The 17,702-nt window shown below is 37.5% G+C and overlaps 1 protein-coding gene and 1 non-coding gene across 4 annotated transcripts in view; both read right to left on the bottom strand.

Annotated features, from left to right (window-relative positions):
* LOC134651001 (uncharacterized) overlaps window positions 1-17,662 on the bottom strand; it is an 82,128-nt gene extending 64,466 nt beyond the window's left edge. For all 3 annotated transcript variants that reach the window (XM_063505969.1, XM_063505971.1, XM_063505970.1), the window contains exons 1-2: window positions 17,267-17,662; window positions 14,638-14,771 (exon numbers count right to left, since the gene is read on the bottom strand). In XM_063505969.1, the coding sequence (XP_063362039.1) occupies window positions 14,638-14,771; window positions 17,267-17,366 (234 nt within the window). In that variant the 5' untranslated portion in view covers window positions 17,367-17,662. The remainder of the gene's footprint in view (window positions 1-14,637; window positions 14,772-17,266) is intronic.
* Window positions 9,013-9,116, bottom strand: LOC134651273 (U6 spliceosomal RNA). Its single transcript, XR_010097093.1, has one exon. It is a non-coding gene; the product is annotated as a U6 spliceosomal RNA (small nuclear RNA).
* Window positions 17,663-17,702: the final 40 nt, after the last annotated feature.

Here is a 17,702-nt window from a genome sequence, read left to right as displayed (position 1 = left end):
GAGTGTTCAGGTAATAAATGCCGGCCGCTGGTGTTCCATTCATTAGAACGTGTTGTTTTCCAATACCCTTTTGTCTGATATCGCCGAAAACAAGTAGGTTCCCAAACCATTATCCGAACTGCCACAACCAATTATAAGCTTTATGTCGGTGTAATAAGGTGAACACCTCTACACAAGAAATTGTAACAAATGCAGTGGCACATGGTTTACTATAATACTTAATACCTAGATGCCTGGCTTACGTAAGTTAAAAAATAATACGATTAAAAAATATACATTTCTTATTGACAGAATATTTATTCGATAAAATATACCTGTTCGAGAAAACTCACACATACATTGTAATATGATTGACAATTGAATTTGAATTTTAATTATAATTATACTTATAGGAAATATAAGAGCTGTTTAATAATGTGCAATTGGTAAGAATATTGTATGTATACCTATCAGATCATGCATGGCCAGTTTTTATCGTACAGTCTTCTCTTTATACTCTTTATTGCTTTTATTTTTTATTACACTTTATATTTATTGCTATCAAATTATATAATAAACCATAAAGTATTAGTATTTGAAGTCTTATACAAAATACTATTTTGATAGTAGCATGTAGGTATACCTACTGTATTTCTAATTTTCTACTCATATTGCAACATTGCAAGCAAAAACTACCTGCCCAGAAAAGGGTTTTGTAAACCGTTTATTGAATTTCGACTCTATGAACCACGAAATAAGGTTAAATATGACAGAAACTCCTCATGAATCTTTTGTCTATTCATTTGTAGCTCTTAAGTACCTACGCCGGTTCGTTCCTTCGCTACTCGTCAAGGACGTCTCCGGAGCCGCGGGTAAATAAGATCCGTTTCTTCGAATACCCGTTTATCCGTGGGAACGGATCTTAATTACACGTTTCTTAATTACACGTGCGGAACGGGCCAGAAAACCGTGTACGTGTTATTCGGAAACGGGTATTCGAAACGTGTAAACGAAACACGGACTCGACCGCGAGCCCTATTGTAAACCTTTTCTTGGATGTTAATGTCTTCTACATAATCCACAATGCAAACAACAAAGCGGGAAAAAAGGAGCAATGTTACGCCATTGTACGAGGGGCGTTCAAAATATTCTCGGTATTGATATCTTACGACCTCTTCTAAAATTTCTTTCGTTACTGGCCGCTAAGGTTCATTCATTGACATTAAAAAAAAGTATAATTCGAACCGAGATAGTCTTTTGTTTTTCTGCAATTGCTGAACAAACATGAACATCCTGTGCGAATTGACAATGTTAACTAAATTAGAACATCGATGCGTGATAAAATTCTTGACAAAACAGGGTAAAAATCAAAAAACCATAAAAGAGGAAATGGATTGTGTTTACCGTGAGTCTGCTCCTTCTTTATCTACCATTCAAAAGTGGTCAAGCGAGTTTAAACGCGGAAGGGAGAGTATTGAAGATGACCCTAGACCTGGCCGGCCTGTAGTAGCTACTTCACAAGAAAATATTGATAAAGTGGAAAAACTTATATTGGAAGATGGTCGAGTGAAGATAAAATCTATAGCACAAGTAACCAATCTCTCTATTGGTACCGTACATGATATTATACATGACCATCTTAATATGTCAAAAGTAAGTGCAAGATGGGTTCCGCGAATGCTGACTCGGCTTCAAAAAGACATGCGTGTAGCTTGTTGTTCCGATTTTATTGACCTGTGCGGTGAAAATCCTGATGAGGTGCTGCAAAGAATAGTTACTGGAGATGAAACCTGGGTTCATCATTATGACCCAGAGAGTAAACAAGAGTCCATGCAGTGGCACATTAAGGGTTCAGCTCATCCCAAGAAGTTGAAGGTCATCCCTTCAGCTGGCAAGGTCATGGCCACGATATTTTGGGATTGTGAAGGAGTATTACTAATCGATTATAAAGAAAAAGGTATAAATATCACAGGACAGTACTACGCTAACATTCTACGTCAATTAAAGGATGTAATTAAAGAAAAGAGGCGAGGAAAGTTAACCAAAGGTATTCTGCTTCTGCATGACAACGCCCCCGTCTATACTGCTCATATTGCCAAGGCAGCTATTGTTGAACGTGGGTTTAAAACTGTTACTCACCCACCGTATAGTCCGGACTTAGCCCCCAGCGACTTCTTTTTGCTCCCCAATCTTAAAAAGGATCTGCGTGGAAATAAATTTTCTGACGATGAAGCATTGAAGGCGGCAGTGGAGGAGCATTTTTACACGAAAGATAAAAAATATTTTTACGAGGGATTAAAAAAAATAATTGATCGATCTTTTAAGTGTATGAACATAGGGGGGGAGTATATTGAAAAATAAAAATATCAAACTTTTCGTACTTGTTTGTTTTCATTCTCATACCGAGAATATTTTGAATACCCCTCGTAGATAGCACTACCTATACCATAAACGGGTCTATTATGAACTCTATTACAATGAGCTTAAGGTCTACGAATCTTCCGTGTGTTCATTTGTATGTGCATGGCATATCCCCTTAACTCCCAATGATCCACAGCGCACTAATGACTCATTAACGGCAGATGGGACAGCCCGCGACGGATTACTCATCACCATCTGATACTTGGCAGCAATTGACGTTCTATTCTTTACGGTGATCTGTCGGTCGACGTCAGCGGATGTCGATTCTAAATGGTTGGAGGTTTATTTTTGAGTTGGTCCTGGTATGATGTATGAAGAATATTGCCTAGAGTAATTTTTCGTAGTCGCGATGCTTTGGCAAATTAACCCTAGCACATTAGAAGTCGCGTCGAGTCTTCGTTACATTGTCGTGTCAATCAAATTGCTATGCCGTTGCAAAAACATTTCTCATTATTATTGATAAGACCAACCTCCTCAATAAAACATGCGTAGCAAAATCGAGAAACGTCAAACAAATGCGAGGATGTCACGCCCTAACCAGACTAGGATACAAAGACTTTGGAAGCTACATACGAGGGGCGTTCAAAATATTCTCGGTATTGATATCTTACGACCTCTTCTAAAATTTCTTTCGTTACTGGCCGCTAAGGTTTATTCATTGACATTAAAAAAAAGTATAATTCGAACCGAGATAGTCTTTTGTTTTTCTGCAATTGCTGAACAAACATGAACATCATGTGCGAATTGACAATGTTAACTAAATTAGAACATCGATGCGTGATAAAATTCTTGACAAAACAGGGTAAAAATCAAAAAACCATAAAAGAGGAAATGGATTGTGTTTACCGTGAGTCTGCTCCTTCTTTATCTACCATTCAAAAGTGGTCAAGCGAGTTTAAACGCGGAAGGGAGAGTATTGAAGATGACCCTAGACCTGGCCGGCCTGTAGTAGCTACTTCACAAGAAAATATTGATAAAGTGGAAAAACTTATATTGGAAGATGGTCGAGTGAAGGTAAAATCTATAGCACAAGTAACCAATCTCTCTATTGGTACCGTACATGATATTATACATGACCATCTTAATATGTCAAAAGTAAGTGCAAGATGGGTTCCGCGAATGCTGACTCGGCTTCAAAAAGACATGCGTGTAGCTTGTTGTTCCGATTTTATTGACCTGTGCGGTGAAAATCCTGATGAGGTGCTGCAAAGAATAGTTACTGGAGATGAAACCTGGGTTCATCATTATGACCCAGAGAGTAAACAAGAGTCCATGCAGTGGCACATTAAGGGTTCAGCTCATCCCAAGAAGTTCAAGGTCATCCCTTCAGCTGGCAAGGTCATGGCCACGATATTTTGGGATTGTGAAGGAGTATTACTAATCGATTATAAAGAAAAAGGTGTAAATATCACAGGACAGTACTACGCTAACATTCTACGTCAATTAAAGGATGTAATTAAAGAAAAGAGGCGAGGAAAGTTAACCAAAGGTATTCTGCTTCTGCATGACAACGCCCCCGTCCATACTGCTCATATTGCCAAGGCAGCTATTGTTGAATGTGGGTTTAAAACTGTTACTCACCCACCGTATAGTCCGGACTTAGCCCCCAGCGACTTCTTTTTGCTCCCCAATCTTAAAAAGGATCTGCGTGGAAATAAATTTTCTGACGATGAAGCATTGAAGGCGGCAGTGGAGGAGCATTTTTACACGAAAGATAAAAAATATTTTTACGAGGGATTAAAAAAAAAATTGATCGATCTTTTAAGTGTATGAACATAGGGGGGGAGTATATTGAAAAATAAAAATATCAAACTTTTCGTACTTGTTTGTTTTCATTCTCATACCGAGAATATTTTGAATACCCCTCGTAGTACATACACGAAAAAATGGGCACAACATATGAAAAACTTGATGCTTCTCTCTCGTATTCAGTTGTGTAGGTACCATTAGCCGCAAAAGTGCATGGCGAATTTATCAATGAATGACAGCGTTTTACACAAAAATAAAACGCTAATTAAATAACTTACCATATTCGGAACCTAAAGTAATATATTGAGAGTGGCAACACTGTAGTTAGTCGTATTGTCCTTTTCTAGCATATACGTCCATCTCTCTCCCACACCCCCACCACTTCAGGCAGTTGCGTTTGACAATTTTGACAGTTAGAAACAAACGCAAATTACCTCATTGTCTCAAAATTATACATATTTACACCAGGCAGGATTAAAACTTTAGGTTCCGAATATGGTAAGTTATTTAATTAGCGTTTTATTTTTGTGTAAAACGCTGTCATTAAACAACTGTACCGATATTCGGAACCTAAAGTAATATATTGAGACGTGTTTGTTATCGCCTGGTGGTGGGAAGACGCCAAGCCAATGTGATTATACATGTACTTACATATTATGTATATGTAATATTATTATATTAGGAGTGTTTAATTAATTAATTAATTATGTAGTACATCCTTTATTTTAATACATGTGAGGAGAGAGGTATTTAGTAAAGCATACAATTTTATATACCATTATATTATGATACTAACTTTCCATTTTATATACGTATTTAATGTAGGTACTTATAAATTTTCAACGAAAATAAGTGAGTCACCACAAGGGTGCTATAGTACTTAATTATATGTATGTGAGACTATGTAATAGAAGATAAGTCAGTCTACTCTTCAGGGAGCATACAACATCTGTGATATGGAGTGATGTAATTAAAATATGAAAAGATAAAAATCATAAAGTACTCGAGTAGTTTTTATTTATAACTCCCAATTATTGACAAGTTTGATAATAATTATCTAGTAAGGTAAGCAGTTGCAGGATATAACAAGGACAAGACCTTTCTTATTTCCAGAATCCCTCAGGATTAAGTAGACGAATATTTTAAATATTCGTTATATCACTATCACTACCCACAAGGTTAATATTGGGTAGGTACTTAATAAAATGTCATAGGGAATACTTTTAATGATTTTACTGAATTCTTTTAATGACTGTGAGCCAGTGTGAGCTATTTATTTGGTTATAGCTATAAAATGCATTTAATCGTTTGTAAGCTTTACTAACGCGAACGCGAGCTAATGGACCTAAACAAACCTTACTTAAAATTGTGAAGGTTACTTTGAGAGCCTAAGCCATATCATAATACTCATGTGGGCACTAGTTACGACGCTTTTTGGTGCTCTTGGCGTTCAAATGGTAAATGTAGAATTGCCACAGAGCTTTATCAATGATATTTGTATAGGTGCAGCTCATTCTGCTTATATTCATGTTTAGCTATCATCAAGTGACCTTAATTGTACTCATTATTGTCTATATATGCAGTATGAGTAGTTTACCTTATCTGGTGCCTACTAGTAGACATAAACTTGATTGTTTCTGAACGCTAAAGTGGCTTAATTTATGTAAACCATTCATAGACATAGCTTAATTCTGAATATTCAGTCTTCTCTTTCCAGATTAAGAATAAGGTACTTAATTCGAAACCTTAGCTCATCGCATATGTGTTTTTAACCAAAATGAAAATTTGTGTTTATTTTGTGATTTTACATTATTTGCAATAACTGTGCGGAACCATGGGGTCCCCGACCTTTTGCCGGGCACCCGTGGGCCCAAAGCCAACAGCGCAGATGCCGTTTAAGAGGAACCTCTATTTTATCCAATGCTAGGGTCAACACTTTGTCGAATATATTTGATATTTATGTATATTTATCCTCCTTATGACCTAAGGGTAGGTAATTGTAACTTTTTGATATCAAATATACGCAGAATAGTCAATTATTTTGTATTCTGAAGTGCATATAATATTACTGGATTTGGGCCAGTGTGCTTTTGTATCCTATATCTCTGGCCTACTATATAGGCTAGTCTATTAACATCCCGCCTCCTGGAAGGCAGTATACAGACTTCTTAGATATATTCACGGTAGTGCTAAGAGTGTGGACCTGGTTTTCCGACACTTGACTGCATGAGATTATTTTTTCAGGTCTCGAGCAAGAAGGGTGCCTAGATAGGTTGAGGTCCTCAACTTGTGGATTTGGTAGGAGCAAGACACAGACGGGGTGTAAATTAGTTAATCCACCATGTTTCAAGAGATTCATGTGCATTCATGCCTTCAGGTTACACTGTAGAGACAGACTAACACTTTGGCAGAGTTTTGCTAACATATAATAAATGATTGCATTTGTTTGGGTGTACAATTACATGTTCCACACCAAAAACATAATTATTTATATATTTCAATCTATTTTTGAAAGGTTTGCGTTTCAAAATAGCTTCGCCTTTTCGCAAGGCGTGCTCCTGTTCCCCTATTTTATTGTGCAAAGCGAACAGTATCACAATGCTATAATTTTGTATAAATTGAGAACTAGAGGGTCATGCCCTAGACGTGACCGCCCAGAAACTGTGCTAGAACCGTTCGTGCAAACCATTCAGTCACTATTTTTAAAAACCTTTTGTAGTGGGTACATTCCACGGTCTTAAATTTATTAAACGTGTAGTATCAAACTATGACAAGTCATGATAAGTGAAATAAGTGATAACAGTATCTGGTCCGTGCATAGAAGCACTTGCCCTTGAGGTTAGGGCATGGGTAGTTTATTATAAACTTAATCCGTGCATAGGAGCACTTACGATACAGGTGGTTTAAAACTTCCAGGGTCACAATACAGATACAAGGGTGTAAAATACATAATTCATAAACGCCCGTTAGGCCAGTTTTGTATATTTTATTTCAAACATGCTTGTGCAGCACCGCCAGCACATGATAATTTTCCTAATATACCATGGCAGTCAGGGATATAATAATTATGTAAAAAGGTAGGTAACCTTGGTCATGTCGTGTACATAGGTAGGTACTCGTAAACATGTTAACTGAAAGACAAGTGCTCTCCAGCCAAATATAATTTATGCAACTGTGAGCTGCTCTTACATTGGGATCATATGTATTTATTTCTAGTCTGTCATATTGTAGCAGGCCTAGACTTCAAAGGTTTGTAGATGTTTATAGGGCCGTTAAACGGACCCTTTGTACACCTTGAGCAGGCTGTTTGTTTCACACCATGGGTAATATATATTGTAAACATAGCTTATTTCAGAATGGAATCGTAAGCTCTGTCGTGTCGTGAGCTTACCGAGCCTGATTTAATTAGAGTCCACAGATTGTATGGACCTTGGAGGATTGACCACTCCTTATTCTAATTATCAATATTCTGCCTGGGCTTATAGTCGAAATTAGGTGACTAAATCTCTTAGTATTATCTATGCCACCCAAGTTATGAGGCTTAGCGTCTCCAGACCACAATTTTATATTAGGGTGCAAAGATTTTTTCATCTTTAAAATAAAAATGAGTCGAGATAGGCCTGGAATCTTAGGTTTTTATTTTACCTATTATAATTTTAGAAATGTTATGTAAATGGAAAGCAGTTTTCACTTTTACCACAGTTAATTAGCCCAATTTCGGGTTTAGCCAATAGGGTGTTCGGGACCCTTGAAATAGATTGGTAAACAAAAATGAAAACTCTAATAACGAAGCCTTGCCTATTTCGACTGATTTTTACCCAAAACATTATTTTAAACCATTTTTACTTTCTCTAAAAAGAGATATTTACAACTTAATCTTTGTAATATTTTTGTGATTGTGGTCTACTCGCACGCCTGTGTTATGACCATATCATTTATATTTCTGTGAATATGTCTGACGTGCCTTGCGCAGGCTTACATAGGTTATAATATCATCATCAATAACTTGACGTCAGTTTGTGAACGAATCAAAGATTCTTTTGGCACACCTTACGCAGGTGTAAACATGGCAGCCTTGCGCAGGTTTAGATAGGTACATAATATATTGGTTTCATCACAAATAACTTGACGTTAGTTTGTGAACGAATCAAAGATTCTTTTGGCACACCTTACGCAGGTGTAAACATGGCAGCCTTGCGCAGGTTTAGATAGGTACATAATATATTGGTTTCATCACAAATAACTTGACGTTAGTTTGTGAACGAATAAAAGATTCTCTTAGGCGCACCTTAGCAGGTGGAACCATAACAAACGTAAGTTTAAGAATAAGTATCATTCAAATCAAATACCCTGAGTTTATGGGTAATATTCCCTAAGTTGCGGGTTCCTTGCTCGACAAGGTGAAAGGCTTTACGCCGGCTTTAACAGGCACTTTTAGAAAGTGTCATTCACGGTGACGCGCAGATTTGCCAAAACTAAACTTGAACTCTACAGTTAACTAATATAATTTGACAATATGAATCAAACCATGCGTCTTCGTCAATGAATCAATCTAAAGATTCCCGTATCGTTAATGCCCTTCCATGTCACAGGCTTCCGATTTTATTTGAAACGTTTAATTTAAGTGTACTATTTATGTAGGTAGGTAAGTAGGCTTAAGAATTGACCCTCTTGTATGTAGTTACGTATAGAATTAATAATCAAGTTATTCAAATTCAAAATAACACAAGCACATATAGCACCTACATGCAAGAGTTCTTTTCCTTAACCTTTAAAGCTGTAAGTACCTGCTAAGTTATATATTTAAGTAGGTACTTACCTACATAAATCAAAGATCTAGTTGGAGAGATATAAGTTGATAGATACAGAGTGAAATACTTCACGAATTCGCATGTCATTCTTGCGCAGAGCCATGCTAATCTCTCTCTATGTCTAGTCAGATTTAAGTTTATGTACTGCCGAAGTACTCACTTTCCACAAAAATAAATGCAATGTTTGCGATGTAGGTTTGTTCGTTACCTTGTGTCCCTTAGAGCGGAAATATCGTCGACTCCTATTCGGGTACACGTTATTTATCAGCAAGTTTATTACCAAAAAATTAATTTTGCAATATTATATTAACCCGGAACGGGATAAAAAGATAAATTGCTGATAGATACTTGGACAGATAAAAAACCTACACGTCTATAAGCTTCTACCTTAATACGTAGGTTCTACGTAACACGTATTAACTATCCGATCCATTCGTATTCGAAAACACAAATCACTTGAAAGGGTATACCTCCACACATCACCATTTAAGTATTATATAATTTCAACCGTTATTATACACACACAAAGATTTAAACTAACAAGACTCGGAAGAGACTTAATAAAATTAAATTATAATGGTGACACGTGCACGCTTTACCAGCTCGATGTGTTTTCTACCATGTGTTTTAGTATTTTCATTGGCATAGCCACGGTGCGCGCAGGCAGCCTTTGAAAACACTTGCACATCACTATTCCGGATCATTTTTATTTGCTAGATAGTTTAACGGACAACTAAATTTAAATATTTATTTCGAACGGCAAAAGCCGTTAGAAACTGTTTTTCAATATAGTCAGCTAAACTGGGGTACAAATTCAAAAACTCACCAGCAGTTTAGCTTCACGACCTTCCAGATGGAAAAACAGCAAGCCAATGAGGTAATTTGCGTTTGTTTCTAACTGTCAAAATTGTCAAACGCAACTGCCTGAAGTGGTGGGGGTGTGGGAGAGAGATGGACGTATATGCTAGAAAAGGACAATACGACTAACTACAGTGTTGCCACTCTCAATATATTACTTTAGGTTCCGAATATCGGTACAGTTGTTTAATTTATTCATAAATTCTCCATGCAATTTCGCAGCTCACTGTACATACACAATACACATACAAGCTGTTGTCGAACCCATAACAGTACTCTGCGGACCGAAAAGAAAAGATACCCAACCTTTCCAATAAAAAATTACAGTTTCGTATACTTCAGCCATTTAGAACTCGAAGTATTTTGGGTTTTATTTCTAAACCTTGTCTAATCTTAAAACTACGCGTGACGTGTCATATTCGTACATCGTCTGGTTTATATTAACGTTATGCACTGAGTGACAAGCGGCGGGATAGTAAATGGGTCATACGCGTGATAAGTCGGGGCGCGCCGGTCCGTCGACCCCGTCGGATGATTACCAGTACTTGGACAGGAGGGAGGTCCGTTGGGCGTTTAAAGGCATAGTAAAAATGACTAAAACCTGACTTTCTGTACTAAGAATTAAGAATGAAGGTGCCAATAGATGTGCGACAGCTTATTTTAGTAGAAGCTTTTAGTATTCTATGAGGAAATTTGAATGGATTCCTGGTGGACGTTAAAGTGGATTTATTTGTTCCTCCTTGGCATATAGCAAGTTCTCTTACGGCTTGCAATTATTGTCATATTGGCGTATCATTTACGCTACATCGCTACATCGCTCAGCGAGTACCTATTACAACTAATAAAGAAAGTAAGCACCGCTGGGATGCTGCACTGCAAGCATCTTATACGTCCAATGTTCCCTATCTCGTGTTCGCCTTGTGTTTGCATAAAATGTATCACATTCCTGCAGCTCTGCTATCAGCGAATAAAAGCGTCGTGCACTTGACTTACTTGGCATCCAACTTTTTAAACCTTATTGGTTGGGGGCGTTGAGGCGAAATGCTACTGATACTGATTACATTTCTTTGGCCAATATTCAATATTATTCGAAATCACATCAGCTTTTTCTCTCCAATAGTGCGGTTGCCAGCATATTTGTCGAATTCATCCAATGGATTTTGTAATACCTATTGAATCGTGTTGCAAATATCGACACGAAATTAAAGTGTGATGAAAATGTTGTTTTCACCTCATTATATTTAAAAATATGTCACCTAATTAGGAAAAGTGTAACCGCGAGTAATTCTACACGATTGCAGTTCCATACCACGTCACATTAGGTTGATAACTGTATCTCGTTGCTGCAGTAATTTAATACGAAATGCAGTAGAAAGTGCTGTCATGTAACAGCATTATGAAATTAATTCACAGTATTCACACGAATGAGATCTAGACATGTTTATGTCACGTTTGTAGGTCTTAATTAGATTTTAATGAATTCGCCAGTTTTGTACTTTTAGCTCAGCACAATTTCTTTGTAAGTAATATTCTGCTAACTCGAAGTAAATTGTCATGTCGTCCACATTTAGCGCATGACTGTACTCGGTCAAAAGGGGAAAGCCTTTGAGATGCTGGCTGGTTGTTGCCACGAATGACATCCATGCCTAGAGTCTTATAAAAAAAGAACACCGAAAACCGTGCAAAGTGGAGGAAAAAAAGTAGAAAAAGCGCATCTCGGGTTCCGAAGTAGCATCTATTAAGACGCAACCGCGATAAACGCTAAGATGGCCGATAATGAGACAATGCACAATTAAATCTGTCTCGTGGAAATTACACTTAAACATTTAACCGGGATAAAAGTAATACTATGTCAAACGATGGCCCATATAGTTTTCGGAACCTATAGGTAATAGGTATATCTTCAATTACATTTTATTTAAACTTGTAGTTTAAGAATGATTGCAAGTCAAAGATCATTTCAAATTTTGTCACTCACAATTCATCGATCATCAATAATCTAAGGTACTTCTAGCACACTAGCAGTTCTTTAGCTGCTCCATTGATTGATCAAGGACAAACCAAAACCTCGCATTTGTAATATTAGGAATGGCTTGCGTATGACGTATACGACATGATGTAATCAAAATCACACAAACTTTTTATTAAAATAAAGCTATTTCCGCTTGCACGCTGCACTTATCGCTGAAATGAATACAATTTCGTTTCAAGTAGCAAATGTATGTACAAAACCTTTTTATTTTTTTAGTTTTTATAGTGTAGCCTGTCTCACCCGCAGCCTAAAATGAGCGATTGATTTGATATCATACTCATGAGAATCGGCTCGTATGGTGCTAGATAAGAATACATATGTACATGCAAATACTATCATAACCCTTTTCCTTTTGGCTTTTCCGTAGTCGAGTTAAAAATACTGTGCTTTTGCTTTGACACGGACAGGCTTGGAATTATTCAAGCAGTCCATGCTGCTAGATTTATTCCGTGTGACTGTTTCTGTCTGTTTATTTCTAAAAGAACTTTACTGTAAACGCACAGCAAATTGCAACTATTTACAGTAAACATAAAGGCGCGTTTTCCGGGCGCGGCGTGAGCGGGGCGCGAGCGTTTTGTATGTAAAAGCGGCGCGCCCCGCTCACGCCGCGCCCGGAAAACGCGCCTGTGTGACGAAGCCTTAATAGTGACTAAAAGCTTTCCTATAAATTGCAATGAACAAACGGAAACTTTGACAGTTACAGCATCGCCGTGCACAAAACGCATAGTCCATTACTATTTACAATAGATTCAATTTATTAGTTGGATTGTGTCAGTTGTTTATAACGCCCTTTGGACCAGGATATAAAGCGTAGACAATTAATTAGAATCCTGCAATACTGGAAGGTAATCCATTAGCACTGCAGCGGTTACAGTAATTCGCCCGTTTATATGCGACTGTCTCGTACCAAAACTAGAGCCAAATTTTCAGTGTGAATTTTAACAAAAGTCCAAAGTTACCTATATCGTTTATAGCTATTGGGTTAAAAGAATAGTTGAAAACTAAAAAATAACAACCGTGACGTAAACAAAGCAGATAAGTTGACAGTCGAATATTCAGAAATTGGTACCAGCAATACCAAGTCACGTGATTTGACTTATTATAATTAGTGTCCGACCGAAGGTTCGGTTTCGGTTTCGGTTTCGGCCAGTTTCGGCCAAAAAATCATGTTTCGGCTGTAGTTTCGGTTTCGGCCAAAAAACGGCCGAACCTTTCGGCCGGGCCGAAACTTACGAAATGGTACTTCGGACAAAGACCAAAAGTTGGGGAATAAGTAGGACAACAATATTAATACCTACATATACTGATTGATGTATATTAGACAATAATTGGTTTATTATAAAACACAATTCCACTAATGAGGGCGCCACTGGACAATTGACGTAGTCTTAAGAGGCTGTCAATACCTATAAGTGAATGAGATAGCACTGTCGCATGTTACTGGGCCCTGGGCAAGATAATAATAAGAAAACTAGCCTCACTTTTTACCTCAATTTACCATTGGTTTGTGTTTCACATGTCCTCTACTTCAGCTTAGCCTTTGGCCTCGCTGCGCCATGCTCGGCCTGCGGTCTCGCTTTTGAATACAATGGACATTGGTTGGAGTCTGTGCTCAACTACTTATCCTGAAGCCTTAAGCACGGCTTTGACTTCGCATGAAAGTTCGCCTCATTGGGGCACTTCGGACTTTTCGGCCCAGGTGAAGATCGGTACCCGGCCTTGCGATATTATTAACAAAAAATTTCGCGCTCGCTGCGCTCGCGTTTTTGGTTGACCCTGTGTCTACATGTTAGCTTGACTGGTGAATGAATACAGTTAGACCAAGAAAATTCTGCAATGATTTTGATAGCATACGCAGTGCAACTAGTGCAAATGTTATTTATACGTCATAATTTCATAAAAGTTTTGACGTTTAAAATAACACTTGCACTGCGTGTGTTATCAACTTATCAAAATCGTTGCAGAATTATCTTGGTCTAACTCTAGTAATTTTCATAAAAAACTGCTTAAGTAACATAAATTTCAAGGACATTAGGTGTTGACAGCCCCATAATATGTGTGTAAAAGCGGTTTTATGACATTTTTTCAACGATTTTAACAAGTCTACAAAAGTTTCGGTTTCGGTTTCGGTTTCGGCCGAAACTAGAGCCAAAGCCGAACATTCGGTTTCGGTTTCGGTTTCGGCAAAAAAACATGTTTCGGTCGGACACTAATTATAATATAGATATACCTACAACCACATAATAAAATTCTTTCAGTAGGCACCTGCAAACATGTTACCCACACCTGATTTCTGTTCTCCTTGGGCATTTAAGGCTTCGTCACACAGGCGCGTTATCCGGGCGGGGCGTGAGCGGGGCGCGCCGCTTTTACATATAAAACGCTCACGCCCCGCCCGGAAAACGCGCCTGTGAAGGAACCTTTAGGTACAACAGTTTGTTTAAAGGCCTGTGCACGCACACCGGATGCGTGTACGTGCGTAGACGTGCCCGTTCGAGTTGTACTTGTAATATACATATGCTTATAAGAGACGGCAGACCGCTTGCATGACGTGATCGTGCAAAGCAACATTTTAGCGCACGCGCTCGGAGCCGGTATACTCTTGCCTTAAACCTACTCTTTTTGCAAAAGATAGTCGCCCTATTCTCTCCATAAAAGTTTGTAAGTAGATGACTGAGACTGAGCTGTCAATCAATTATAGTTATTAAAATATCCAAAGAATACAGACACAATGAAGTTAGCAACAGGGAACAGAGTTCAATATCAAGTGTACTCGTATGCCCTTACCTTGCAGTCCTTATGCCTGTAGCACCAGGTGCACCCGAACAGGAGCCCTACGGCCGTGACTATGAGCGCCAGCGCCGGCACAGCCGCGTACAGGTTGCCCTCCTTCCATCCTGCTAGGATTGGCCCATTAGTGTCTGAAACAAATATTAAGCCAAACAAATTTAAACCAGTACACAGGTCTGGCTTCTCATGCGACGTGACAGCTGACTTAAAAACGATGACGTACAAGGGTGTCCGCTAGCTGGCGCGGTTGCATGGAGCGGGTGAACGGATTAGCGAAAAATAGTTTGCAACGCTAAAGGCATCGTCACGCATGCGCGTTTTCCGGGCGGGGCGTGAGCGTTTTATATATAAAAGCGACGCGCCCCGCTCACGACCCGCCCGGAAAACGCGCATGTGTGACGGTACCTTAACTGGCGCGGACGCGTGCGACGGATTTTATCTACAATGGCTGGCACCCGCGTGCACCCTCCCAGCTAGCGGACGCCCTTAAATATTGGCGTCAAAAAATAAGTACATAATCAGATTAGAATAAAAAAACTTCAGTCAAATCTGCAATTCAGATCTTAAAGAATCTAAAGTATCCTCCCTCGTGTGTTGGTAAGCTTCCAACAAATACCACTCTCAGTATGCAGCAACTGAATGGCATGCTGTAGACATACCAAGCATAGTTTTTGTAGGAAATTTACAGACTATGAAAATTAAGAAAGAGCATAAGGTGTAATCCCAAAATATGAAATATGTAAAACGCAGAGACGCTTTCCAGATCGATTTTCGTACATAGAGACGTGCAATAGAGATACGAAAATCTATCTGGAAAGCGTCTCTTCTTTTATGTTAAGTTATAGTTTAGACTGGTGTCAATATAATATGTATTCACTTTCTGGCTTAAAAATTAAATTTGATTAAAAAATGGTTCCAATAGTATTACTGTAGAATCTCACTAATCCGGTTGGGTAGATTAGGTAAAATTTTTATGGAATAATACTTTTTATTTAATTTTATTATTTCAAATTACAATTTGCATTGGCACCTTACGTCTATTATCAAAGCGGCACAAATTGGAATACATTACCAATTTTAACACTTACTTATTTAGAATTGTATTTTCAAATAAAATCAGAATCACTTAATCACTACACTTATTTAAAAAAAAGCCCCTACCTGTCTGTATGTTCGCGATAAACATATACAGGGTGCCCAGTAATGAATGGATAACCTTCTAACCACCGACTGGGCACCTTAGGCTGGTCCAGAAAATGCACTTATAGGTCTAGTGAACGTTTCGTGGTTTTCGAGATAATCTCACTTTTCTAAATTTGAAGTATAGTGCTAGCTATTAAAAAAGACAGAAAAGATCGATTATCTCGAAAACCACGAAACTTTTACTAGACCTATAAGTGCATTTTCTGGACCAGCCTAAGGTGCCCTGTTGGTGGTTAGATGGTTATCCATTAATTACTGGGCACCCTGTATACTTCTAAATGGCTTTACATGCAGTTTTCACCTATTTTTGTCGGGTTTTCTTACACAGAGGATAAACTGTACTTGCAGCAAGTTTGTTAAACTTTTTTAACTTTTCTGATTATTTATTATAATGTATGTTTCTAGAATTAATTAAATTTATAAAATACTATTCAAATTTCTAATTTAAAATATTAACTGTAGGTTAGCTTTTAGCGTTCTTCAGTTTTACAATTATAAAGTTTCAAAAGTTAGATTTTAGTTAATTTCAATAAGGAAATGATCTGAAAATGAGGATTAGGATTTATTGGGCTTCTACAAAATGCTTAACTCATGTCCCGCCTGTCACAGTAAAACAATGTTTTTTCTTGTTTAACCTAAAAATATCTAACCTCTTGTTGTCTTGCTTTGTGAAAGTAACAATTAGGTTGAGGGCGTCAATTTTAGCTAAAAAACGCGTTGCATTTGTAAATAAAAATCGCTTTGTAACGCTTTTCAAAGTATGTCCCACCCATCACAGTGACGGGTGAGCAAAATGAGTTATCTGATAAAACTGACTAAGTGAGTTCGTTTTAACTTTATTTAAACGTAGCTGGGTTATTAAGTTTGTTAAAGTTTTTTAACTTTTCTGATTATTTATTATAATGGCATTCCTAGAATTAAGTATAATGTATGTTTCTAGAATTAATTAAATTTATAAAATACTATTCAAAATTCTAATTTAAAATATTAACTGTAGGTTAGCTTTTAGCGTTCTTCAGTTTTGCAATTGTAAAGTTTCAAAAGTTAGATTTTAGTTAATTCCAATAAGGAAATGATCTAAAAATGAGGGTATTTATGATTTTCAAAAATTTGTGTGGATACTTAATTTATGGTTCCAAAATAGAATATCCAAATTACTACAAAATTAAATAATGTAAATGTTTAACAGCGATGTAGAGTACAATCAATTTAGGGGTGGTGTTTTTATTTATATACTGCCTTACCGTCAGGAATAAATGTTGGCATTCTTGGTGTCTAATTTACAATAGATTTATCTTATGTTAATAGTACGAGAGCTTGCAATGCCTTGTCATCTATCTGCGACTGGATTTAGCATATGAATACGTAGTTTTTGCTAGTAAATTAGCAAAAACATGATAATATGAAGTGTAAATTGACTTACTATGCGGGTAGCTGTGCGGCGTCGAACGCAGCGGCAATCCCTGCCCAAAGTGTACGCCGGTCAAGGCCACTAACAACACCACCCATAACTTATCCATCATTGTAACATTATTTGCACAGCCGCATAATTTTTCGTTTCATTATTTATCTTCCGAACATCACCACAACACAAAAAATACACAGTCCATCACAGCTTTGTGAAACGTAAAAACACTTATTTATCCTACAATATTCACAGTGTAAATTTTACAAAACATTCACTTATTGTCTCGTGGTAATTTGTTGCACTTGAAACTTCAAATTTATTATAAATTTCATGCACATTTACATAAAAATTGCGCAACCCACAGCTGTACCAAACGCCATTTTTCTAATTCGATGTTGCCACACTTCATTCATTAAATTTCAATAAATTCCATAATTTACGTATGGCAAAG

This window comes from Cydia amplana, chromosome 9 (genome assembly GCF_948474715.1).
Source record: "Cydia amplana chromosome 9, ilCydAmpl1.1, whole genome shotgun sequence".
In the NCBI taxonomy this organism is placed as follows: domain Eukaryota; kingdom Metazoa; phylum Arthropoda; class Insecta; order Lepidoptera; family Tortricidae; genus Cydia; species Cydia amplana.
Note: the sequence above shows the minus strand (reverse complement) of the source record. Positions and strands in the feature narration are given on the sequence as shown.